This window comes from Lissotriton vulgaris, chromosome 4_1 (assembly GCF_964263255.1).
Source record: "Lissotriton vulgaris chromosome 4_1, aLisVul1.2, whole genome shotgun sequence".
Classification (NCBI taxonomy): Eukaryota; Metazoa; Chordata; class Amphibia; order Caudata; family Salamandridae; genus Lissotriton; species Lissotriton vulgaris.
The window spans coordinates 1039602144-1039629804 of NC_141691.1; the positions used below are offsets into that span (position 1 = coordinate 1039602144).

Consider the following 27661-nt stretch of genomic DNA (forward strand, 5'->3'; position numbering starts at 1 on the left):
TCAGTAGTGTAGACGATGCAGCGCACACATAGAGGTCGATTCCGATTCAGTAAAATCCCCTACGAATCGCCGTATGGAGCATTTTTCCCGTACAAATCTTGCACCTTCAACATCCCCATACGTACGATGAAGTGCGATCCGAACCCAAAGCAAATCTCCGTACGAATCATACGAATGACCATGCGACTAAAAAATACGTACAAATTGCATTCGGAACACGCAGTACGCGATGTCCGTACGGATTGAAGCAGCTTTTCATTAACCAGCAAGTACGATTCGCTACAACAACACTCCGTACGACTCTTTTTCTACGGGAGTTTAAAACATCTGTAAAAGCAGATTTCGACTTGAAGCGTGTGCGAAATGGACCCCTCTGGGTACGTGAGTGCACCCCATGATTGCAGGGGTATGGTACGTAGGGGAACGGTGCGTTGGGGTAAGGTGCGTAGGGGTACGGTGCGTAGGGGTATGGTGCATAGGGGTACAGTGCATCGGCGTATGGTGCATCGGGGTATGGTGCATGGGTGTACGGTGCGTAGGTGTACGGTGCATCGGGGTACGGTACGTAGAGGTACAGCGCATAGGGGTGCGGTGCGTACCGTCATGATTGCAGGGGTACGGTGCATATGTGAATGTGTGGTTCTCCGTACGAATTGCTAATACGACGTTTTCCGTACGAATCGCGTTCTCGTTCCCCGGTCCGGATCGTACTTGTTTGGGTCGTACACCATGTTTACGATTCGTACAGGTCACTGTGAGGGTCCTATATCGTACGGATTTTCCCTTGCTTTTCGTATGGTTTGCACACTTCCGCACGTATTCTTTTCCAATGGATCGTACTACGTGATTCGGGTGGTTTTGTGTGATTCGTACGGAAACGGCTACGAATACCATTCGTCGTACGGATTTGTTTCCCGAATCGGAATTGACCCCTAGTGTTTAAATGGACAACAAAGACACTGTACATTCCCCAATGGTCATATACACATTTTAAGTTCTCAAAGATCTAAGGAAGCTTCAATCAAATTAGCAAGCCTTCTCTATTCTATGCAGGTGTCAACCAATTGGGGTTTTTTGTCAATGTTTCAACCACAATATCTTTGAGGGGTCTCCTCAATGTCTACCTTTGTTTATATATGTGTGAATGCAATACATGTATGACGGAAATTGTCCAGAACAATTATTTATCATTATTAATTATTCTATATTCAGGATTCATTACTGTCTTTGTATGGAATTAAGTTTGCCCTGAATGTGATTAAGTGGATTACAGAGCCTGCTTAACTTTGGGTACATTCTCTGGATTTGAGTTAGTCCTGAGTGACTCTTTATAAAGATTGATATACTTTTAGAAAATTTGACTTTTTCTACCCTTAGCACTTCTGTGCTTATAGCCTGGCCTGTGTCACATGATTAAGTATAACTGAAAGCTAGATTTTGTGAATTCCTCTCAGACATTTACACAATAGATTGATTAAGTGTGCCTGAGTGGGCTATCTGCTGGCTAGAGGGGGGAACGAAAATGAGCACAGCCCCATTTACACATGAATAGCCTGTGCTCTGTCTCTACACAAAGGGCCTAACAGCCCGAAATTGTCACTGACGCCAGCTTAGAGCCAGGGCAGGGGAGGAAGGATATTCCATGCACTTCACAGCACCATGTGAAAGCTTCTCCCACCTTCCAGAACCAGGGAACCAATGTATAAAAGAAGGGCCTCAGGCTTCAGTACATTTCTGTACCTCTTCATACTCTGCCAGGAAGAAGGACTGCTGTGCTGCTAAAAGTACTGCAACTCTGCTCAACTGCTGCTCTAAAGGAAATGGTGCCCTATTTTTCTGACCTGTTGTCCACTTGGCTAGGGAACAGGAACTGGACCTGCAACTTTATCTTGAACTCAGGACCACAGAGGGCCTAAAGGGACTAGTCTGCTGGTCTCAGTGACATAAAAGGCACCCCAACAGTTCCTGGACTCGTCTTCAGGGAGTTCCTGACCCCCAAGTGGTGCCTCTCTGGTCCTGGACCCTTGGTGTAACACAAAAGCTCTTTAAATCAAGCTTTTGGGGATCTTTACGAGAGTGAACGGGCCGTTCATACTGGAACTGTGCCACTTGCACTGAAATTCAGCACAAGCCGCCCCCATCCCATCTCTTTCCACAGCAAGCATTGATCACCCATGGAAGACCGCCACTGCAGAGCTCTAGCCCACCCGTCAGCAATGCCTGGCCTGCTCTTTGCCCCACACCAACAACCACCTGTGATGTTCTCCTAGCTACCGGCAGCCCTCTCCAACACAAACGAGACTCAGCACAAAATTGAGAAGCTACACTTCAGCAGCACTGTTCTGGCGCTGTATCCAGCCTGCGCTCCATTGTTGCTCGCCTGAACTTTTGACTCTGACCCGGTCTTGCACGACCAGATAGATGTAGTTGGTGCTTCATGCTTTTAGGTGCTATATTGCAGTTTATTCTTTAAAAATGTATAACTTCGGCTCTACCAATTGGATTTTTGGAAGTTGTTGTCTTTGTTTTGTGATCCTGTGCTGAAAGTATTTCCATGTTGTGTATGATGACCATTGAAGTGGTTATCATACTATGGGGGTTAGCGCTTAGCAGCATGGTAGACGATAAAGTGCAAGAGAGAGATGCAGAGTTTATGCTTTTCAGCTACGGGGCAGTTCTGAGTAGATATGCGGATCCCTTATGGTATCTCTGACGATCATAGTCTACTTAGCTGGTTACTGCACTGAGATTTCCAAACTGAAATGTAGTTTATAATGTTGGTCTTGAAATGGCATGTTTGGCGAGAGAAAAAAGCGGAGATCTGCTGGAATGGGCTTTGTTACTATCATTCCATGTCTGAGAGTCATTGTTAAAAGTAAAGAAGTGGTAAATGTGCACTGTCATATTTGACCTGCTGTACGGGACTAGATCAAAGTCCTCTTATTGGCCAGAAGTTTTTGACAGCTCTCTTAGTTATTCCATGACTGTTAATTTGATAAAGGCTGGTTTATTGGTTTATACAGTATACTGGTAATGGAGTAGCACGGCAGCTATATCTAATGTGCATGTAAGAGGGGTATGTTACAGTTGGCTGACAACCACAAGGGTGTAATGGCACTAGTGTTAGTGTGAGACAGAAATGTATACATGAATTGAAATAACTATGTGATACCCAGGCAACCACAGGTCAGCCCTTAGCTTATCTGCATATAGAGAGTAGTTTTCTGTTTGGGATGTTTCCGATCTGTGGATTGTAAGTTGAAGACTAAACTTGAAGGTGCATTTGTCTTTCTGGATTCTATTCCCGGGATATGGGATAATGTGTCTTGGAAATAGCTATATTTTCAAGTGTTCTGGATGCTTGAAATGTTGTCTGGTTGGGAATTCCAGGGTTTGGAGGCTTGTCCTGCAAAAGAGGTGCCTACTCTCGATTTCTTTCGGCAAGGCGGCATGATAGGAAGTGGTGCAAACCTGGAGTGCAGTGTCCTGTTTAATTTGTATTGCTTAAATGTAACTTGTAGGTAAAGTTGTCCTTTTCCTTGGGAGGCTTTGTGTACAATGGAGGGTGCTTGTGACGTTATCCGTCTAGCCATAGGGAGCCAGTGACTACAAGACTGGAGCCAATCGATCTCTTGGGGAAGAAGTCCTGCGGCAACATTTTAGAAGAATTTTATTTTGCTATGATGATGGAGAGTAATAGCATGAGGATGGCTTGCAATTTCTGTTGGTATTTGAGGTATGGGTAGATTCAGCACAGCATTTTCATTATGTAGAAGGTCCTCTTTGTGAAGTTGTTAACATGTGGCATAAAAATAGGTCTCAATTTATGTCTACCCCCTAGGTTTCTGACTTGTCTTAATTTTGTTGGAGGGGTTTTGAGTTTCGGGGATCATTTGATGGTAGGCTCATATTTGTGCCACGGGATGCAGGTCATGATCTCAGGCTTTGCGGTGTTGAGCTATAGATCGTTATTTATCATCCATGAATTAATGGCGTGAAGCCAGTCATCAGGTTTTGAGTTGCAGAGATCTACCAGGACATCCACTTTTAGAAGGTATCGAGAGTCATATGTATAGTTGTAACAAGGGTGATTGAATGGTTTTATGAGGTTTGTTAAGAAGTTTAGGTAGATGTTGAATAATTGAGTGGATTTGATGGGCCCTTGAGGAGTGCCACAGTGTTAAATGTGAGTTGCTAATGTAAAATGTGACAGGTAAACTACACATTTGTCTGTCTATGAGATAAGAAGAATTCAATTTTACAGCATTTTCACGTACTCTGAGATGAAGGAGTCTTTGTAGTAGACCTTTATGGTGGAAGATCAAATGCAGCTAAGATTTCCAGAAGGAATATGGTGGCCACGCTGTGAGCTTTAGATCATCCCAAATGGAAATGGCTCTGTGCTTCTGCCTAGTCAAAAGTCAGACTGTTGTTATGAAATTAAGGCATTATCCTCCATATAATTTGAAAGTTTGGTAAACACTGTTCTTTCCAAAAATAGTCCTAAAAGTGGTCTGTTTTATATAGGTCAGTAGATGGCATAGTCAGATGGGTTGAGATTTTTCTTTTTGAGCAGTCGAGTGTAGGAGGTTTTCCGCTTGGGTGCGAGTGAACATAGCTCCAGAGACTTGTTGAGTAAGAATCTACCCACCTCCCCTGCACAGGTTGTGCAATAGATATCTTAAAAGATTGTTGAAGGTGCTAGGTCTGATAGGGATCCTGATGGTCTGCTTTTGATGATAATGAAGAAATCTTTTCGGAGAGGGTATTGAAAGAATGCAGTGATGGAAGATTACATTTGTCTCTTTCTAAGTTGGCTGAGCCATATGGTGTTAAGGGTGTTATCTAAGTTTGCCTTAAGTTAACTTTTTATCCTTTTAATTTTTTAGATACATTTCAAGGGGATTTTGCCACATATTCTTGTGATTGTGGTGCTACTGCACTGTGACACTTAAGATTGCCAAAGTCAGCTAGACTCTTGTGAAGTTCCATTGAAGGGCAATTGGCAACATAATATAGCATTCTGTGAGTATTAGTAGAATGGCGTACAGGTTATGGAACCAGAGAAGATATGACCATCCTCAAATTGAACAGGACTCAGTCCAGAAACTGAATATGAATGTCCATCTCCAACAGTAGAAATGCCAAGAGCCAAGATGACTTGGAGCGTTCGAAGTTAGAGCATGAAATTCAGCGGCAAGCAAAACTCAGAATCTGTGGAAGGTAGAGTTAACATGAGAGACTCTAATCACTCGAGGAAACTGAAGAGGAGTAAAATATAATTGATGCAGGGAATGCAAACAATGTTAACTATGCGAGCGAGATACAGAACCCATGAACCCCTGTTGTTAGAGGAAGTGTAAGGGTTTTACTGGTGCTTAAATCTTCAGAGTGCTACTTTCTTGCTTCTTCCAGAATGTTCTGTTTTTTGCAGAATGTTCCAGTGCTTCTGAAATGTTTCTGCTCTTTCCAGCTTGTCCTGAAAGTGGTTATCTGTGTTATCCTCTGACTCCACTCTCCTTTGCCTTCCTGGCCACCCCTGGGCTATCTGCCACGGCCTCCAAAAATGGCCCATATCTGGCTTGGATCGTGGAGCCTGACAAATGTGACTCCAAAACTAGATATGATCCTTGAATAGCATGAACTCCAGGATTCCTGACAGTACAGTACCAAGCTGTCCAAGAGACCTTCCACTAGACCTGACTATAAAGGCAATAGAGCTTCTTGAACATGTGCACCAATGCATAAGTTGCAGCCTGGTATTCATCTAAAACCTGTACTTATTGTAATGCTGTCATGGTGGCCTTGGCCGTGGTGGAATAGACTTGCAAGCCTTGCTTATTTTGCTTCCAGGACAGTGCAGAGCAGAGTTTGGTGCACAGGTATGTCCATCTAGACAAGGTTCTCTTCTGCACTACCTTTCCTTTATTCACACCAGATAACATCACAAAGAGCTGGTTACCCACACAGTGGGCTTTTGTTCTGTCAATATAGAAGCTCAGCATCCTTTTAGGGTCAAGCTGATTGAGCCTCTCCTCCTACTTTGTGGAGTGAGGTGAAGCAAGCATGTTGGAAATACATCAATTATGTGGGTATTTTTAGCTCACAGTTGCAAATGACATGACAGGCATTTATTTTAGTTTTATATAGCGCAAACATGGACCAAAGGTATCAGGGCACTTTATACGCGTACCAGTTGCATTGCAGGTGGACACATTCATCTTGTTAGGGATGGTGAGAGTACAGGATTAGCCCAGAATCACAGGATGTTGAGCGTCCCTGCCGAGACTCGAACCCAGTTCTCCAGCTTCAAGATCGACTGCTCTAGCCATTAGTCTGTCTGTTTGTCTTCTTGATACCAAATGAAAATGCTCAGTTTAAAAAAAAAACATTATGAACGGCTTCTGATAAATAATTCTGTATTCTGTATGTTATGGTGATATATATTTGTATATTTTCATCCACTCACATCCCCTGGGACTGCATCAATGTGTTGGAACTCCTTGATTGAATGGGCTGGCTAAGGTCTAAAACAAATACTGTAACATTTCGCCTGGAGGGCAAGTAGCCTTCCTATTTACACAATTTGGGAATACACCTTTTTTAATTAATTGCATATCTTTGGAATTTCAGTAAAACAATATTCAAGCATGGGGTTTGGAAAATAACAATATTTCACAAAAACTATTTTTACTTTTATTCTTCACGTTTAACACTTTTACCATACAACGTCTTTGATTTCCTGAGACCCTCTTTGGAAACGGGTATCTTTGAAGGTTTACCACACATTATGCACCACATATATTTGCATTATTTGGGTGTAAGTTTCAAATGATAGGAAAGTCTGGGAAAAGCACTGCAAATGTTTATGAATTCCCACTAAGAAACATCTTTGTGGATGTTCACCTGATTTGCCTGGATTACTTCTGTGACAGCTCTCTGGAAACAACATCTGTTTAATTTCAGATTATGGAATAATCTATATATTTGTAAGAATGCATACAATTGTAAGTTACATCTCTGCCTACAAACACTCAAATCCTTCCTTTAGGACTTAGGATGTATTTTGTGTGCAGTTTTACACTTTATTTCTTGGGTGAGTCAGCCCGATGAGCAGAAACGTTTTGGGACCAAAGAAGCCCAAATTGAACTAGCAACTGGGTTTTTGATGACACTGCTTTTAATTCAATATTAAAAACTCAGAGTTTGATTTTGACTATGGCAGTAGCCCGCTATTTGTCAGGATAGCAGCGGACATTATGTCCTCCACCATGACCAGACTCTGCCTGCCACATTTAGAGATATTAAACCGGCCCAATGGTGATCTCTGAGCCTCCATAAGAACCACTGCTATGCATTATGGTGGTTCCTCTGAAGACAATGCAAGGTTGGTGTGTGTTAAAAATGGCCGTCTCTAGATGGCAGTGGTATGCACCATGTCCAATTATGGACTTTTCCTTACACACCTAAAGAAGCCCTGCTCACCTCCTTGGTAGGTTGGCAGGAACAGACAGGAATATCTCAGAGGCAATGTGTGAAGCCTTTGTATATAACACACAGAGTAACACAGTGAAAACTCTACAAATTGACACCACAACAGTTTAGAAAAATAAAGTATCTTTATCTAAACCAAACAAGGACAAAACAACAAAAGCTCAACATACACAATGAAAAAAATTACTTGTAAAAGGTTTCAAGCAATTCTGTCCATAGAAATCTATGGATGCATGATTTCTTCACAAAGTACCCCAAATGTGCCAAAATCCACAAGGCAAAAACAGCTGCAGCGGGGGGAAGCATTGGAAAACACAGCGATGTGTAACTCCTGAGTCCTAGGGGAGGAGATGTGACAGTTCTGCAGCACGCAGGAGAAGTTATGAATTGAATCTGGACTGTATAGGGAAGTGATGTGTCCCAGGTGGTGGGCAGGTGCTGCGTCAGTTTCTTCAGCATGGGGCTGAGCATCAGGAATCACCGCGGTGCTGCGTCAGAAAATGTTGCCGCAAGAGGAGCGAAGCATTGTTTTCTGGATTTCTTCAGTTCTTCATAGCTTTCTGTAGCAGTAACAATATCCAGGGACCCAAAAGGAGTTCAGGAAAGTTGTAAGAGTAGTCTTTGTGTCCCCAAGAATTCTGAACAGGAGACAAGCACACACAAGCCCTTGGAGTTTCTTTTCAAGCAGGTTTCACAGTAAAATCCAGTCTTTGTCCTCTCCTTGGCAGAAGCAGCAACTTCAGGCCGACCCAGTAAAGCAACACAAAGCAAAGGGGCAGTACTCCTCCTAACAGCTCTACAGATCTTCTCCCTTGGCAGAGGGTACTCTTGATTGCAGAAGTGACCAAACTTTTTGGGGTTTTAGGTCTAATACTTATACCACCTTTTCCCTTTGAAGTCTTTGTTCAGAAAGTCTTTCTTGCTCAGTAAACCCAGTTCTGTCCTCCCTGGTCCAGTTTCACTAAAGGAGGAGGAGTCAGCATTGTGTAGAGCAGTGCAGCCTATTCAGGTGTCAGTGACAACTCCACTTACCACTCAAGCCTAGGATACCCCATCAACATATGCAAGGCACACCTAAGCTTGCTTTGTGTGAGTAAGAACAGAAAGGAAGGTGCACTACACAATCAAATCAGGAGAGTATAGTTTCATTGAAGGTTCTTCTTTTTATTGAGTTTCTTTATGAACAACAACGACATACAGCCAATGCGTTTCGTTCCTCCTTGTGCCACGGGAACTTCGTCAGGGCTAATATACAGTACGTAGGGCTTCTCAGATTCAATCCAAAGTACACCGTGTATTAAGGCAAATGAACAGTCCAGTCAACATCTTACCGAGAAAGTGCGATATTTTCTGAAGCGTGTAAGTCCACACAAGATAGTATCCGAGCGTGAAATAGAAGCTTCAAGGGACGTCACGTAAGTGCTGGAAAGAACCACTCGTAGGTAAATGTGGATCTTTAGAAACTGTCAGGATAATGTATCGTATCACTTCCAACTGCGGAGTATTGTTCCAGAATGTCGCTAGTAAAAGGCCGTCCGGAAGACTGATAAGTCCAAAAGATGCAATGTGTGCTGCTTAATGCAGCACACATAGAAGTTGCAAAACATAATTAAAAAATATATATATTTTATGTGCAGGAAGGGACACTTTCCTGCTCCTAAACAATCAATGGCATTTTGCTGTTTCTATGAGTGCCGCACAACGCAACACACATGAAAACAGGAAAAACAAGGAGAAATTTAAACGTTCTCCTCGCTGCGTTAGGGTAAGACCAGGTTTTCCGTGGTCTTAATGTTGGCACTGCCCCATATGTAGCCACCCTTGTAGATATGGGCAGCGGCAACATCAATGGTTGTTGTGGTGGAACACCCACCACAACACCCATTGCCCACCACTTTCACGCTAAGTATAGTGTGGAAGGGTGACCTATTCACAAGGCAGCTTTAAGCCACGTTAAGTGACTTAACAATGCCTTGTGAATAAGGCGAAGCCCCTATCCCCACCACAATGTTGAGAAAAGTGACTCTGTGGTGGCGATAGGGACTTGTAAATATGCCCTTATATTTGCTGATATACGTTAACAATTCATAACTCTGGTTCGTCTTATTGGTTTTTTGTTGATTTGCTCACTTTTTGTTCAATAACATAAGCTCTATTCTTCTAACCCATTGTGTGGTATAATTTTTGTGTTTTTTTAACTGGTTTACTGTTTTAAGTGCTGCAAGAATGCATTACACATTGCCTCTTATGTTAAGCCTGCCTGCTCTGTGCCAAGCTACCAGAGGGTGAACACAGGTTAAATTATGGTGTGTATTTGACTTACCCTGAATAGGATTGTGATCCCTACTCGGACAGGATGCACACCTCTGCTAATAAAAGACTCAGGAAATAGCATCATGTTAAACTATTAAATCTAATAAAATGAATAATGACCACAAAATATTATCTCCCCTCTGGTATGACAAATATGGCATACAAAAGGAGGTAAAATAAAGGATTTTGTTTATGCACACTCTCTGCAATTCAAAATATATTGCCATAGTGAAATATATTGAAGCTTTCAGCTAATCATACATAAAGCATGATTTTTGATGTGCATGGGCGAGAGCTCTGCTTATTTAAAAGTGACAGTAAATGAATATGAGTGGTCAGAAAAAGAAGACATCTTATAACAAATATTTCATTAAATGCTATGTAAGACTGACTTTGAGGAATTGGATTGTTTGTTGAGGGGAGTGTGAGCCCTTCTCAAGAAACAGCCACAATCCTTGTCAGGGTGAACCACAAACAGTCACTAAAATAATCTGTGCTTAAACCTCAGGTAGCTTGATACAAATGCATTCAAGCTTAACTTAATGTTAATGTGTATTTATGCAGCACACAAACAGCAATACAGTGAAAAAACAAGACTCAAACAAAAGCTCACACCAATTTAAAATAAAATAGAGTAAAATGCAATACATTATTTGACAGCAGACAGCAAAACCACACAAATCCAAACAGTAGAACCAGAGACATAGAGAACTCTTCAAATACACAAAGGGCAGCATTTTGCCACCCATCTTTGATGCGCCCCCTCACCTTTCCTAACACCCCAGACTTCATGGGCATTTTTGTGTTTATTATCAGCACTTCCATTGCTGTGGATGCATAACCTTTTGCCTTCATATGGCTGACTTGTTTTTCCCTCATCTTCTGTACCGTGTGTGTGTGTGTGGGGGGGGTGTTTAGAGGAATGTTCTAAATACATTACAATTGTATTGCCTTTCTACATTTGTGAAATATGGAAATAAATGGTTGGATAATTCATAGGCTGGTTTAGTTTGGGCATTAACACTCATGCAATCTACAGTTTGTCTGTTGCTTAAGCGTCTATGCATATAACATTTTGTCCAACAGTTGATAAAAAATAATTTATTTACCTGTCTTCCCAAGACTAACAGTGTGATGAAGAATATAAAAAGTGATACTGATCCCATCATTTTTAGGTCCTTGAAAACTCCAGGCCTGAAAAAGAAAAGAAAAAAGATGTTTACAGTTTTGTAGCCTTTGAGCATAAATCGCCTGCATAATTTCTGAGACTTTTGACAAAAGGAGATGTTTGGTTGGGGCTGTTGTCACTGCTGAAAACTATCTAGTTTTTTATTCTTTCTGGGAGAATGCATTTGATATATTTAATTTCATAATATTAACACCTATTATGTACAACAGCACCACAGCTCAATAAAAGCAGTAGAAAAATACATATTGTTACAATTAGCATCATCAGAACTGCGGTCTTTCAGTAACACCGGTGGAAACTAAAATAAAAATCCAACAATACCTACAAACATACTCGCACAGAATTTACCACACAGAATTCAACAATAGTCAATGTAATTTATCTTGTTCAATGCCCTTGCTGGGATTGCCATTCACTGGAACAGTTAAGTATATTTTCTGCAGTTTTCGTTTCTTGATTTTATTAAAATGTGCAGTAGTAATTGGCTAGCTAGTGTATATGACCATAGTTTGGACTTTATTCGTGTATCTGATTACCCCAGCATTTTCCTCGGAGTATTCCTTGAGCTTATCCGATTAGGCCTTTGTTGGGCAAGAGTCCTTTAACAGCCTCTTCAGTATGCCTCGGTGGCGCTTTCTTTCTATGGAGATATGTTATTTTGCTTACCAGTGGCTGGATATTTTTGGAGTTGACCGGATCCTACCAGATTGCACATTCACTTGGCTTGTTTTTCTCAGTGGAATCGACTGGGTGTGGTCACATTTTATCTGTGAAACAAAGGGTTTTAAACTGGGCGCACAGCTGTTTAGTAATTTTAAATAGTCTGTGAGGAACTCCAGAGTATCGCCTTCTGTCTGGAGGCGTGAAAAATATCAAGGGGTAGCACTCTCAAACTTGAGATGTGTCCTCCGGGTTCCAAAAAGTCCTTACAAGAAGGTTTCTTAAATGATTAGTTGAAAGGTAAGTATGACACTTTGAACGTGAAAGATATTCAAATATTTATTCCATTATTTATTCCAATTCTCGTTGCATTCACAAGAACCCGGTCACAGAAAGTTTGTCGGCGTTTGGGAATCTATCTCTGCACGTTTACGAACATATCCCCAGATGAAGGCATGAGTTGAATGCCGAAATGCATTGAGATGATTTGAGTGCACTAATGGAATTTTGATGATGAAATACATTCTTGTGAATGCAACGAGAATTGGAATAAATAATGGAATAAATATTTGAATATCTTTCACGTTCAAAGTGTCATACTTACCTTTCAACTAATCATTTAAGAAACCTTCTTGTAAGGACTTTTTGGAACCCGGAGGACACATCTCACGTTTGAGAGTGCTACCCCTTCACATTTTATCTGTGACACAAAAGTTGCCCTATTTTGCTGCTGATCCACGCGGACCCTTTATTAGCCTTTGACGGAGGTCGTAATGACACATAGCAACCATAGTCTGTGTGACAAGCCAGCGGAGGCCAGTGAAGCTTAAAGACTGCACAGGTGTCTCTGATGTATTTTTTTCTTTTCTTTCACCTCTTTCCACGTCATCAGATTCCATGTGCATTAAAAATTAAATGGCATCATTAACTTGGAGGTCTCAGGATACTGCCCTGGTGATATTGTAGCTGTGATTCTGACTTTCACGAAGATGGATTTTATTTACAGTATCTTTTCCTTCTATGCTATGTGCTCGGATGTCACTTAGGGATCGCCAAGGGTTGCACCTGTGGCCCCTGCATTCCCCCTGGTAACCCCAGGCACTGCATTTGCGACCCCTGGCTTCAGAAGTACAAAATCAGTGCCAGAAACATAGTGACAGCATTGTTCTGAATGACATCGATATATACCTTTGACCAAATAAGGATTGCTTCTAAGTCAGGGAAAGGGGATTACACTTCTGGATAACCCCTGCTCACCCCCTTGGTAGTTTGGCACGAGCAGACAGGCTCAGAGGCACTGTGTTAAGCATTTGTGAACACATATAGTAATACAGTGAAAACACTACAGATGGACACCACACAGGTTTTATAAAAATAAGTATTCTTTATATAGATTTATCACAAGAGCATAAACAACAAAAATCCACAATATTGTACTCAATAATAATTCCTCAAGATGGTAGAAATAGTTCAAAAATAGGTTATTCACTTAAAAGCAGTCTCTAGCAACAGATAACCCCAACTGGAGCTATCACAGCGTGAAGGTCAAAGAAATCCCAAAGTACGGCGCCGACCGTGAGGTGCACAGCGTCGGTCCGGAGTCAAAACACACCCACAGAGAACAGTACCTGGGGAACATGAAAACAAAGACAGCTCATGGCATCGGGGAGGTGCAGCGTCGTTGGTTCCTTGCTTCGGGGTAGATAATGCATTGGTGTCCTGCAGGCGGGGAAGGCGTGGGTTCCTGACCAAAGAGGAGGTGATGTCACAAAGGCGCCGATACCATGGCTCCGTACGATGTCACAATGCCAATGAATTCTTAACCACCCACGTCGACAACAGCTCCGCGATTATGTCAGCTTCGGAGTCGATGCAGCACAGCAGTAGGCATCGGGCCGGCGTCGCAAGTCAGAGCAGCACTCACGGCTATGTCAGGCTTACGATGTCGTACGCTGGTGTCGATGTGGCACGGCGGCCGGCGGCGGGCCTACGTTGCAAGTCGGAGCAGAGCTAAAGGCTTCGATGCAGATGACGGCATCGCTCGCCGGCGTTGGTGTTGCAGAATTCCTTCTGTAGCATCTAGAACAGCAAGTTCCAGATGCAGGCAAACAGAAGCGGTGCAGGCTGGTATCCCTGAGACTGCGGTCATGAGGCAAGTTCAAATCAAGCCCTTGGAGTAATATTCTGCAAGATGATGAAAGTCCTTTAGAAGTTCCTTCTCCTCTCCTTGGCACTGAAGACACCACTGTAGGCCAACACAGCAGCACAGCACTATGGCAGGGAGGGCGGTACAACTCCTACAGCTTCCTTGGTTCTTCTCCTTGGCAGAGGTTCATCTTGTTCTTCCAGAAGTGATCTAAAATCTTGGGGTCTGGGTCCCCATATTTATACTAGCAAATCCTTTGTCCTCTGAAGGCAGAGGGTCTTGTACCCAATCCAAACCAGTTCTGAGCAGTCCTGGAGCACTTTGTTTACATGACTCCTGCTTTCCTTTGGCAGGGTCATCAGACACACCACAGGAGGTGGAGCCAGCATTGTGGAAGGTAGGCACATCCCTATTTAGACCCAGGTGCTACTCCTCCCACCCCTCTACATGCAGATAGGTCTATTATTCAGCCTTGGGCTGACTCACCCTGTGTGAGAAGTTGGCCTGATATATGATGTTTCCAATTCTGGAACCACCTTGTATCAGTCCAAACAATCCCTTATGGTGTCTGGTTGTAAGTCAACCTTATAGACAAGCTATCTTAATGGTAGCATAGACTAAGCAGCCTTAAAGGCTAAACTCAAGAGGTCTTGTTAAGCGAGCTGTTTTACCAATCACAATCCTGTAATATCAAATGAAAGGACACCACACAAGTATATATTTAAAAATATATGTTTTTATTACTAGAATAATCCCCAGTACTCTTTATGAGCTAAGGGGCACAAGCGTTAAATCAAAAGCACAGTAGAACATATGAAAATTGCACAATTATGGATGAGGGCGGGTGGCCACTCCAACCATATATTAAGAAAGTGGTATAAGAGATACCAATCGAACAGTGGTTAGGCCTAGGGCCTAGGGAATCACTGGGAGCAGTCGGGACAAGCAATGCTGAAGTCATGAAAAGCCCGCGGGATTCGGGTGCAGCGCTTAAAGCACACGCATGCAACAATGCAAAGTCAATGGTGCGTAACAGTTACACAAATATCGTTTAGGGATACTTCCGCTGAACCTAAAAGGACAAAAATTTAGACACAGGCCCTAGAGGTGTGTACCAGTGTGGGAACACCGGCGTTGCTGAGTTACCTCACCCACAGGAAGCGGGTGCATAGGGTCGAAGTGGCGTGGGGTTTCGTCACGCAGGTTCTTGGTGCTTGAAGCTGAAGATGCTGCAGGCGATGTGAAGGAGAAGTGTCCGGTGTGATCCAAGGGTAGATCAGAGTAGAAAAGTACCTGAAAGCAGAGGGGACAGAGTCTGGGTCACTCAGCAGTGACCAGGGTGGAACCAGGACGGAACCAGGCAATGTCGGGCGCAATCAGGTGGTTGTCGAGGAGCTTCTCTCCGCTGCCACGTGGGCTCTGGGGCATCTGCGACGTCCAGGAGCGGGTCACGAGCTGTCCCACACAGGCTCTCACCGTTGGCGCTGTCGGCTTCAAGATCGGAACAAACAACACTTGGCAAGAGCAATCCACGCAGGACTGGAAGATTGCTTCTCACTCGGACCAGGAGGGTCAGAGCGGGTGCTCATTTTCAGAGGAGCGGGTGCAAGTCTGGAGCAACCAGAATCACAAGTCAGTTTTAGGTTTTCGCCGGCACAGGGGCCACAAGCCAGCTGGCAAGTGACCGGGCCAACGCGTCGAGCCAAGGAAAGCAGAAGGGCCCCACGCAGCACTCGTCGAGTGTAGAGGGGTGAGCTTCGGTGCAAGAGTGGCTCAGGGTTGGGGCTTCTCAAACCCCGGTGTACAGCTTCGACGGTCACTCGTGGGCTGCACAGTCAGCGTCTCGTGGTCTTTTCAAGATGGCGTGCCCCACGCTTCCGGTCGCCTCCACGGGTCTCTGCAGGGACTGTGGATTGGGCTGTAAGAAGGCAGGCAAGCTTGATCTCGTTGATCTCTGTCGCCCGAGTTCCGGCGGGAACTGCAACAAAGCAGGCGTCGAGGTGCTGGATGGGGCCTGTTTGCACAGGGTGGTCACTCCTTGACCACAAGGAAGATTCTTCAGTCTTCTACGTTGAGTAGTATGTCGAAGGGTCCAGAGTTTCGTTTCAATTGTTTCATCAGGATAATCTGAGTGCGTTGGCACTGCTCCCATTCTTCTACCAATCTAGGGGGCTGGATTACCTGCTAGGTCCCCTCCTATGGGTGGGACCCAGGAAGGGGGTGGATACACCCCTTTCCCTTTGATCCAGGCCACGCTGGGACAGGGGCTGGTGTGCCCCAGAACCGGTTTGGCCGGATTATGCAAGGGGCAGCCTTGTGCGCCCCAGGCAGTGTCTGGTTTCTTTCAACCCTCCCTGCTACAATCCACTATCTCCTGTCTGGGGTGGTGTGACACCTCCATGTGACAGGAAACCCTTTGTCCAGGCCTCCTTGGCTGAGTTTCGGTCAGCTGCAGGAGGTCAGACTCGTGTCTCTGGCAGAAGCATCCATTTTGTGGATCTGAGGCTCTTTTAAAATCTTCTATCAAAAAGGAGGGAAGAGGATTCAAGGTCCATTCAGTTCCCCTAGTTAGATACTGAATTAATCAAAAGGGAATGGACACTGGTGTCTACTAAACCTTCGGTTAGTCTTTGAAAACCCTCACAGACAGCCTGATTTAGTCGATGTGGTGTATCTTTTATCCGCCCCGTCAGGCGTCATGGCATATTCATAGGGTAGTCAAATAACGTGCGGTATGCCTGCCTCACCCGAGGCTACCTCTGGTCCAGGTAGAAGTGTCCAGAAATAATAGGAAAGGGAAAAATATAAAAAACAGTGTGTCACCAAAAAAGAATTTTTAATGAAAAGGTTGGCACTCTTGTTAAAAAATTCGATATATATGTAATCGGGCAACTAGATTATCATATATCTATATATATATGGATGCGTCAACATGTTTCAGCTCTATGAGCCCAGCCGGGTCTGTAGAGCTTTCGTCAGGACAAAAAGACAAAAATACATACACAGAAGGTACTTACACAACTTGTGTAGGTTCCTATAGCTATTATGGAATTTCTTATACAGTCACCTATAATGTGGAAACACAAACCAATACACTATATTATGGTATGTTAAATGCGGTGAGTAGGCATAATACTTTTCTTAAAGCACACAGACTAGAATTACTAGTAAAAGGTATGCACCTAATTGTAGATACATTAACAGTGAGAAGGAAGGAGGGCAGGGGAAAACAGGTTTCAAGTCTCTAAACACAGAGAGGAGGCTACTTGTGCAATTCGTGCTTATTGGTGGGGTAGGAGTGGAATGCTAAGAGTGCAGGGTCCCTGTAGTGACAGACTTCTGTAGTTAGACTACAAATCACTGCGTGGTGTTATTAATGTCGAGCATCTGCTCTTTTAAAATCAACCGCGTTTTAGCAAAGTAACATGTCGTCTCCCTCTAGAGGGGTGGAATGCTACCCCCGTCACCAGGACTGGCGAGGGGGTAGTATTCCAAATCATATGACACCTTACACAACATGTTTTGATAAAGCCAAACCAAAGTTAACATATAACTGTGAGGATTATAATGCACTTAATAGTATATGGTATGGCCTTATCCCGGAACAGCTTAGGGAATTGGTCCCGACAGCTGCAGACAGGCTCAGCTCATGCTAGAGCACCATCTCACATAAAACCAAGCACTCTGCCTCCAGGATTGTTAAGGCCTGCCATAGGAGTGACTGATAGGTATATATGTGTCCAGTTAGGTTTAGATATAGGCATACTATATCTAAGCAAAGGGTGTTTACACCACCTTGCCCCAGCTGAGTGATCAGCCAGTTGTGTCAATTTTAGATAGCCAGCCAGGGGTGGCAAAAAATATGCTGCAGCCCCTGGTAGTTTTATAAGGACAAGGGGAACCCAACGGATAGCTAAGAACCATGGGTATAACTTCGTTATAGGAAACAGTGGAACTTAGCTTATTTAACATATACACAATGTGGTATAGCAACACAATGGAGACTATACAAATCAAGATATCCTGACCCAGCCGGGAAAGGAGTTTATTTTCAAAGCACAATGTCAAGTATACATTACAATAATCACACGACACAAGCCTGTGCCGTACTGACAAAGAAAGGAAAAATAGATATAGGGTGAAAAAGAGGGTGTTTCTCAGGCAAGGAAAAAGAGAGCAAAGACAGGGCACTGCGTAAAGTTCAGAGGTTGCTAGCAGTGTCGCCTGGAGTGGAATTTACACAAATATTTAAACAATGATATGAGTGTCAACCCACTCTTGGGTGTCGACGTTTCGATCCCTATAGCTCTAATAAATGCATGGGATCATCATCAGGACTTACATAATAACAAAACATGCCTGAATAAGACAAGCCCAGCGGTAGCGCATCCACGTGGTAATAAGTGGAGTTCAACGATTTAATTGGTATGCCGATTTGCACGTTTCTCTGTGCATGGATCAGGTGGCCGTACTTTAAATTAAGTACCAGCGCCGGACACAGAGGTTGGAGGGCATGTATGGCTCTCTCCTTGGGCGTCAGTGTTCCGAATAGTTTGCGCTGTAGTCCGGAATGGGGCTTGCCTCGCCCTGGGCTTCACACTGGAAGGGATCGGGCGTTAGTCAGGATGAGACGGCGCCTCTCCCAGGGGTGCTCGGTCAGTGCCGGATACCTATTCGGAACACTGACGCCCAAGGAGAGAGCCATACATGCCCTCCAACCTCTGTGTCCGGCGCTGGTACTTAATTTAAAGTACGGCCACCTGATCCATGCACAGAGAAACGTGCAAATCGGCATACCAATTAAATCGTTGAACTCCACTTATTACCACGTGGATGCGCTACCGCTGGGCTTGTCTTATTCAGGCATGTTTTGTTATTATGTAAGTCCTGATGATGATCCCATGCATTTATTAGAGCTATAGGGATCGAAACGTCGACACCCAAGAGTGGGTTGACACTCATATCATTGTTTAAATATTTGTGTAAATTCCACTCCAGGCGACACTGCTAGCAACCTCTGAACTTTACGCAGTGCCCTGTCTTTGCTCTCTTTTTCCTTGCCTGAGAAACACCCTCTTTTTCACCCTATATCTATTTTTCCTTTCTTTGTCAGTACGGCACAGGCTTGTGTCGTGTGATTATTGTAATGTATACTTGACATTGTGCTTTGAAAATAAACTCCTTTCCCGGCTGGGTCAGGATATCTTGATTTGTATAGTCTCCATTGTGTTGCTATACCACATTGTGTAGCGCAGCCCCTGGTAGGCCTTGGATGCACCTATACCCTGGGCACATATAGTGCTCTGTACAGGGGCTGATAAGGTGACCCAAGCCAATCTAGTTATGCACCTAGGGTACATGGAATCCATTTTACAGAGAGAGCAGATAGCCTGGGGCCCTGATTAGCAGGGAACCAGGCCAACTAAGTCGAAAACCAGCTAAACACAAGGCAAAAAATCTGGGGTAACCATAGTCAGGTAGCCACCTTCCTACACCCTGTCTCCTGGAATCCCCCAACCCCTGACACTCACAAAACCAGACACACAATCCACAAGCTAGCAGGGGCAGGCTGGATGGTTAGGAAAGAAAATACCTACTTTCTAAAAGTATTTTTTTCAAAAACAGAATGTTAAAATATGTAGTTTATCATTCTGAATTCAGGCATACTAAATTAGAATTTCTACCATGTTCCCTGGGTCAGTTAGGAATATAAAATGTCATAATCAGCCTGCCCATTCTGGCCTATGGGGAACAGGTAGCCTTGCAATAGTGAAAAACGAAAATGCTGTAATTCACTATTAGGACGTGCCACACACACCAGGGCATGTCCCACCTTATACTTACAATGCACCCTGCCCTTGGGCCTACCTTAGCGGTGTCTGATATGAAGAAAAGGGAAGATTTAGGGACTGGCAAGTGGGTGCACTTGCCAAGTCGACATGGCAGAACTAGACTGCACACAGGCCTGAGACACACTTTACAAGCTGGTTCTGTGGGTGGCACAACCAGTGCTGCAAGTCCACCAGCAGCATTTGATTTACAGGCCCTGGGCACACATGGTGCACTGTACTAGGGTCTGACAAGTAAATCAAATAACCAAATCTGGGAGTCACTAATCAATACATCAATTTAACATAAGGAACATTTGCACTGTGGCACTGAATAGCAGTGGCACACTGCCCAAGCCAACTAAACCAGCTAAACATATCAAAAACTGAGGAGGCAATCAGTTAAAAATGGAAGGGAGACTCACGCCAATGATACCAGGTCTAACACATGTCCCCTCCAGCTGAAATGTGGGGAGAACTGCCCTTCCCCTTGGGAGTTCTCTTTACTAAGGCAGAAAAATCTGGACAGACCATCAGCATTGTTGTGTTCTGTACCAGGAATGTGTTCCACCGTAAAGTCCATCACCTGTCGAGAAATGGCCCACCTCAACAACTTTGGGTTCTCACCCCTCATCTGCATCAACCATCTGAGGGACCTGGGGTCTGTCTGAGCCCAGAAGTCAGTCCCAAACAGGTATGGTCTCAACTTCTTCAGTGCCCAGACCACAGCAAATACCTCACGCTCAATTGTACTCCACCTCTGTTCCCGTGGAAGTAACCTCCTATTGATGAAGGCTACAGATTGGTCTAGGCCCATCCCATTAATCTGTGAAAGAACAGCCCCACACCATGCTCTGAAGCATCTGTTTAGATAACAAATTCATTTGAGAAGTTGGGTGCCTGAAGCACGGGTGCTGTGCACATGACAGTCTTCAGGGTGTCAAAAGCCTTCTGACAGGTGTCATTCCAGTTCACTTCCTTGAATTTCTTCCGGGAAGTTAGCTCAGTCAAAGGTACAACAATGTTTCCATACCCCTTGACAAACCTCCTGTAGTACCCTGTGAGTCCTAAATAGGCTCTCACCTGCTTCTGAGTTTTTGGGGGTTCCCATGCCAGGATGGTATCAATCTTGGGTTGTAGGGGCGCTACCTGGCAGCTCCCCACCTGGTGCCCCAAGTACACCACAGAACCCTGCCCTATCTGGCACTTACTTGCCTTGATCCTGAGGCCTGCAATGTCATCCAGGTAGGCGGCACAGAAATCACCCAGTCCAGCCAACACCTGGTTGACCAACATCTGAAAGGTGTCAGAGGCATTCTTTATCCCAAAGGGCATAACCTGGAATTAGTACTGCCCATCTGGTGTGGAGAATGCTTACCTCTCTTTGGCCCCATCAGTCAAGGCGATCTGCCAGTACCCTGACTTCAAATCAAACGTGGTGAGGTACTGTGCAGCCCCTAACCGATCAATGAGCTCATCAGCTCTGGGGATAGGGTGCGCGGCAGTCCCAGTGACGTAATTGAGTCCTCGGTAGGCCACACAGAACCAGAGTTCGGGTATGGCACCAGGCGCAGCAGCCTTTGGGACCAAGACCACTTGGCTGACCCAAGTACTGTTGGAGGATTCAATCACCCCTAAGGCAAACATCTTGGAGTCCTCCTCCTTGATGTAAGCTCAGACCCTGTCAGTCACTCTGTAAGCCTTGTGCTTCACAGAAGGACTGTCCCCAGTGTCCACATCATAGACGCACCACTCAGTGACACCAGGAACCAGGTAAAACAAATCAGAGAATTGCCCCAACAGTTGGCAACAATCTTGCTGCTGTTCAAGGTCAGTGTGGCAGAGAGGCTGACACCATTCACTGACACATCTTGCTCTGTTGCATACAGGAGTTCAGGAAGAGGCTCCATCTCCTCCTCCATTCCATCATCTGTCACTAGGAGCAGGCCCACTTTGGACCTTTCTAAGTGGAGCTTCAGTTGGTTAACATGCAGAACCCGCAAAGGGTTCCTTGGAGACCGCAAGTTCACCAAATAGGTAATATCACTCTTGCGCTCCACCACCGGGTAGCATGGTCCACCAAGACCAGGATAAACCTGTTGCCCATGGCTGTCTTGGGGTCCAGTGGCCCCACTATGTCAAAGCCCATCCGTTCAAAGGGGGTACTGACTACAGGGAAAGGTTGGAGGGGAGCCTTTTGCTTCCTTCCACTTTTCCCACTTGCCTGGCACATTTGACATCTCCTACATAGAGTGTCTGACCTTGTCCGCATCTGAGCCAATAAAAGTGGGTGACAAGCCTTTCAAAGGTCTTTTCCTGCCCCAGATGTCCAGCTAAAGGCACATCATGAGCCAAACCCAGTAGGAAGGCTCTGAAGCACTACAGTACCACCAACACACGGGCTGATCGAGGCTCAGCACACTTAGGCTCACTATACTGGAGGTCGTTATTCCAGTAGATCCAATGTGATCCAGACTGATCACCTGCTGCCTGGTTTGTGGCCTATTGCCGCAAACCCTCTGCACAAAATATTTCCCTGGAGGGGCCTCCTTCTTGCTGCCAATGGGTCAGCTCAGGCAGGTCCCCCAGTTCAGCAACTAGCTCCCCTGTAGGTTCCAGGGCATCCCCCTCAAGTTCTGCCTGCTCCTGGACTGTGGGATCAATGGGGGCTGGTTTCCCACGCACCCTACCTCTTCTCTTTAGGGCAGGTACCTGGGCCATACTTTCAGGCTCCAGGATCTCTTGCACATCCTTACTGCCTGCAATAGACCGAGTGGTTACACACGCCCACTCAGTCAGACCCAAAATCTCTAAATGAGTCTTCGTCTCCACCTTATCTCAAGGGGAGCTTTCTAAATCATTGCCCAACAGACAATCAACAGGCATAGCTTTCTTTACTAGCTGTGAGGCCAGCCATGCTTGGAGAGTACCTTAGACCCCCCCCACTCAAAGGAAACCTGAGCCACCTTGCAGTGGCTCTCAGGGGCAACAAATGGGAAGAATGAATTGGGGAACACTTGCGCTCCAGACACCAAGTGACATCTGACAGCTGTCACACTGGCTCGGATGTCTCTAAGAGCCTCCACTCAATGGCCATTGATGGTCACCGACTGCCTGTATTTTTTAGTGTTATCAGACACCTGAGCTTTAGCGACCATCTCAAAGTCTCCTAAACAGACTAGGGAAATTTCTGCGGGATCCCACCCACCTTGGGCACGCATCTCCTCCCACCCAGGGCTACATTCGCCATCTGACGGGGTGGTGCACGTGATGGTGCGTTTGAATCCTTCTAGGGACACTGTGCATCATACCAGTGGTGACCCACTTGAGAACACGTAAAGCACTTGTAGGGGCCCCTCTGAACAGGTTTACCTGTCGGGCCTCTTGCTTCTTCTCAGGGGGAGGATGAGAACTCTTCCCTTGGTTCCCTTAGGAATTACTTTGAGGCCATTTATGGAACTCCCTCTCTTTACCCTTGTCCCCCCCACTCTTCTGCTGAGGACCCTGCCCACCTTTGGCGTTGTCTCCCACATGACCCTTGTGGACCCTGGCACTGACCCAGCGGTCCTCCTCCTCAGCAAGCTCCCTAGGGTTAGTCAACTTGCTATCAATTAGGTGCGGGCGTAAATCTGGAAAACAATTAGCAGACAAGTGCTCCCGTGCAAGCAAATCATAGAGCGCTTCAAAAGTATCTACTTTGCTACCCTTCACCTAACCATCCATAGCTCTGCAAAAGAAGAATACATATTCTACCCAAGTGGTTCCCTCCAGCTTCTTGCAATTCCTGAATCTCTGTCTATAGAGTTCAGGGGTCAAACCATACCTTGTCATCAAGGCTTCCTTCATGTGGGCATAAGACATCCTATTTTCACTGGGTAGGTCTAACAAAGTATCCCTCCCTCCCCTCACTCACAAAGTGGCCCCACAACCCAGCTCCCCAATCCTTCTCAGGGACCCAGTGGGCCAACATTGCTATGTCATTGGCTGCAAACCACTGCCCAATATCCTCATGTTTATGGAAATCTTTGATGACATCTTTGAGGATATATACCCTGCCTTCTGAAGGCACAAATGGTGCACTGCCACCAGAGGGATTGATCTCTAAGCCATTTTCCTTGGTCTCTAACTCCCTCAACATCCTCTCATGCTCCATTCTCATTTTCTCTCACTCCAAGGACAAACTGTTAATCTCTAATTCCCTCTGACTCTCCATCTTAAACTTAGCTATCTCGAGCTTGTGCACCCTGTTTCTGTTCCTGTCTTTCAGCTCTCTGGGGAACAGGCCTTGGGAAGAGATGCTACTGCCAGGTGAGGACGGTACCTCTTCCCTAGCTCGAAACACTGGCCCATCCAGTTGCTCATTTGCATCCCCAGCTGACTCGTCTACCAGCTCAGGGGCATTTCTCTACCCAGGCCCTCAACGCCTTTTGGTAATCAACCTTTTTGGAAATGCCTGTGGTAGCAACTTTCAATTTTTGGCAGAGATGCTTGAGCTGTTTCAAATTGTAGGTTTCCAACCTCTCTTCCTCAAAATCTAGATCCATAGATGCAACAGATGCTGTTTTACTCATGGCAGTAAGAATTAGCAGTTTTCAGGTAAAATAACAGTTCAAGGAAAAAAAAAGAATTCTACCAAAAAAAGTATGTGGCCGAATTTGGTCTACACCTACTAGTGGTGTACACCAACCACTCTATATGAGTCACAATTGCAAGTCCAAATACTCACTGCTGACCACCAATGTTAGAACTGAGGGTCTCTAGTTGGCAATAGTACACACCTTTGACCAAATAGGGACCCTTGCTTCTAAGTCAGGGAAAGGGGATTACACTACTGGAGAACCCCTGCTCACCCTCTTGGTAGTCTGGCACTCGCATTGAGGCTTATCTCAGAGGCAGTGTGTTAAGCATTTGTGAACACATACCTTAATACAGTGAAAACTAACCCTGGGCATAGTGGGGCTACACGAAGCACCACGAAGAGGGGGAAATCTACGCCCACCCACACACTTCGCGTAGCCCCAATACGCGCCGCCCGCCTACCTACCGCCCTCTTTTAAATGCCCAAAATAATTTAAAAAATTGTAAAACTAATTAAAAATGACTTACCTGAGATGCGGCTTCCCGGTGCTCCCTCTTCCTAGTTTCTCGACGCCTTCTTCCTGACAAATGCGCATGCGAGGTGGAGGCTGGACAGGTTCGGGTGGAGGACTGTCCCTGCTGCTGGGACAGACGATCCTCCCGAAGAGGCAAGTGGATCGGGGGATTGATCGCCATGCTGAGTAGCTCAGGATACCAGTATCTTTGTGCCCAATCCAGAGCCACAAGGATGATTTGGGCCCGTCGCACCGAATCTTCTTCAGCACTATGGGCAGAAGTGGTATAGGCGAAAAGGCATATACTAGACGGCAAATCCACTCGTGACAAAAAGCGTTGCCTAGCGAGTGCCGCCTTGGAAATTCCAACACTCAGAACTGATAACATTGCGGTTTCTCTTTGGTGGCAAATAGATCTAAACAAGGCTCTCCCCACTGCAGAAAGAGACCTGGCGCCCTGTCTGAGTTCAAACGCCATTCGTGATCCATCATGCACCAGCAGCTGAGTTCGTCCGCCCTAGCATTCAGAGTGTTGCACAGACAAAATATCGACTCCAAAATATCGAATGGACAAAATATCGAGTTAAAAATATCAATAATAATAAAATATCGATAACAAAAATATTGTTGGTCAAAATATCGATTAAAATAATGATAAAAAAATCGAGTACAAAAATATCGACTAAATATATATAAATAGTCAAAGTAAAAAAATTTCAATAATATGTAGAAAAAAGATTAAAAACATAATTTTTTTTTATTAATAGTAATATAAATTGTAGTTAATGTTTAGGAGCGGGATGTTGGGTTAATAGGGGATAAGGGTGGGGAGTAATTTAATAATAATTAATTAATTAATATATGTTTGTAAATATTTTTAATTAATAATTAATTGGCAATTAATTAATATTAATTAGTTAAATAATTAATATAATTTTTTACATATTTTAAATTAGTAATTAATTGGTAATTAAATAATATTAATTAGTTAATTACATTAATTAGAGTAATTTATTTATATATATAATTTTTAGTTATTGTTAATTAATTATTTGGGAAAAAATAATATTAATTATTAAATTAAATTAATTACAGCTAATGTGCTAATATATTTACTTTATTGTTATTGTTAATTAATAAATATTTGGTAATTAAATAATATTAATTAATTTTGGGTAAAGGAGTATTTTTAGGGTTCAGGGTCAGTTTTCAGTTTTTGGGTAAAGGGGTATTTTTAGGGTTCTGGGTCAGTTTTCAGTTTTTGGGTAAAGGGGTATTTTTTGGGTTCAGGGTCAGTTTTCAGTTTTTGGGTAAAGGGGTATTTTTAGGGTTCAGGGTCAGTTTTCAGTTTTTGGGTAAAGGGGCATTTTTAGGGTTCAGGGTCAGTTTTCAGTTTTTGGGTAAAGGGGTATTTTTAGGGTTCAGGGTCAGTTTTCAGTTTTTGGGTAAAGGGCTATTTTTAGGGTTCAGGGTCAGTTTTCAGTTTTTGGGTAAAGGGGTATTTTTAGGGTTCAGGGTCAGTTTTCAGTTTTTGGGTAAAGGGGTATTTTTAGGGTTCAGGGTCAGTTTTGGGTTTTTGGGTAAAGGGGTATTTTTAGGGTTCAGGGTCAGTTTTCCCTACTGGTGCACCCACTGGAGTGGGAATAGTAATTTTAACCCCTACGCTATCCAACGCTTTCCCTACGCTTGCACTCTTTGGAGTGGGAATAGTATTTTTTACACTTCTGGTATCGTACGGTAATATAATAGTATCTTATTTAATTATAGTATGTTACTATATATATATGTTTTAACAAATAAGATTGTAATTTTTTTTTTTTATTATTTTCATTTATTATTTAATTATTATAAGTTAATGTAAGTATTATTAAGTATATTTTAGTAATTAAATTTTAATATTAATTTAATTTAACACTGTTTTTAATAAAGTCGATATTTTTCACAACTATATTATTGTAAACGATATTTTGTACTCAATATTTTTGTACTTACCTGTTTGTAGATACAAACTCAATATTTTGACTGTCGATATTTTGTCCACGATATTTTTGCAAGTCGATATTTTGTCCCTCGATATTATTTCAGTGATCCATTCAGAGTACCTGCCAGGTGTTGAACCACCAATGTGATGCCTTGATGTGCCAGCCATGTCCAGAGGCGCAGAGCCTCCTGACATAGGTTCCATGACCCAACCCCGCCCTGTTTGTTGCAGTACCACATGGCGGTGGTGTTGTCCATGAATACCTGCACTACACTTCCCCGGACAGGGGGAAGGAATGCTTTCAGAGCAAGTCGGATCGCCCGAACCTCCAAAAGGTTGATATGGAGCCGGGACTCTGCCGGAGACCAGAGGCCTCTGATCTCTGCCTCTCCCAAGTGACCGCCCTATCCCAGGAGGGACGCATCCGTCACCACTGTGTGCTCCGGTTGGGGAAGGGTTCTGCCATTGACCCAATTGCGATTCGTCAGCCACCACTGCAATTGTCGTGCAGTTCCCTCCGAGATCTGGACATGATCTGACAGTTTGCCCTGATGCTGTGCCCCCTGGAACTTCAGGTCCCACTGCTGAGCCTGCATATGCCATCTGGAATTTTGTACTAGCAGGATTCAGGAGGCCATCAGGCCCAGGAGCTGGAGGGTCATTCTGACTGAAACCCGGGATAGAGGCTGAAAGATTGGAATCATAGCCTGAATATACCAGACTCGCTGCTCGGGAGAATAAACCAGAAACTATGTTGAATCCAGAACCTCTCTGATGAAGGGGAGCTTCTGAGAGGGACTCAGGTGCGACTTCAGCACGTTGATGGAGAACCCCAGCAAATGCATGAGGTCGGCCGTAGTCTGGAGGTGGGAGACGACTGCCTGGGGCGAGCCCACCTTCAACAACCAGTCGTTGAGATAGGGGAAGACTGGAACCCTTGATCTGCGCTGATGAGCT

The 27661-nt window shown here is 44.4% G+C and overlaps 1 protein-coding gene across 1 annotated transcript in view; it reads right to left on the bottom strand.

Annotated features, from left to right (window-relative positions):
* ADCY2 (adenylate cyclase 2) overlaps positions 1-27661 on the bottom strand; it is a 3890318-nt gene that overhangs the window by 256354 nt on the left and 3606303 nt on the right. Inside the window, exon 19 of the mRNA XM_086965279.1 lies at positions 10917-11001. Within this exon, the coding sequence (XP_086821405.1) occupies positions 10917-11001 (85 nt within the window). The remainder of the gene's footprint in view (positions 1-10916; positions 11002-27661) is intronic.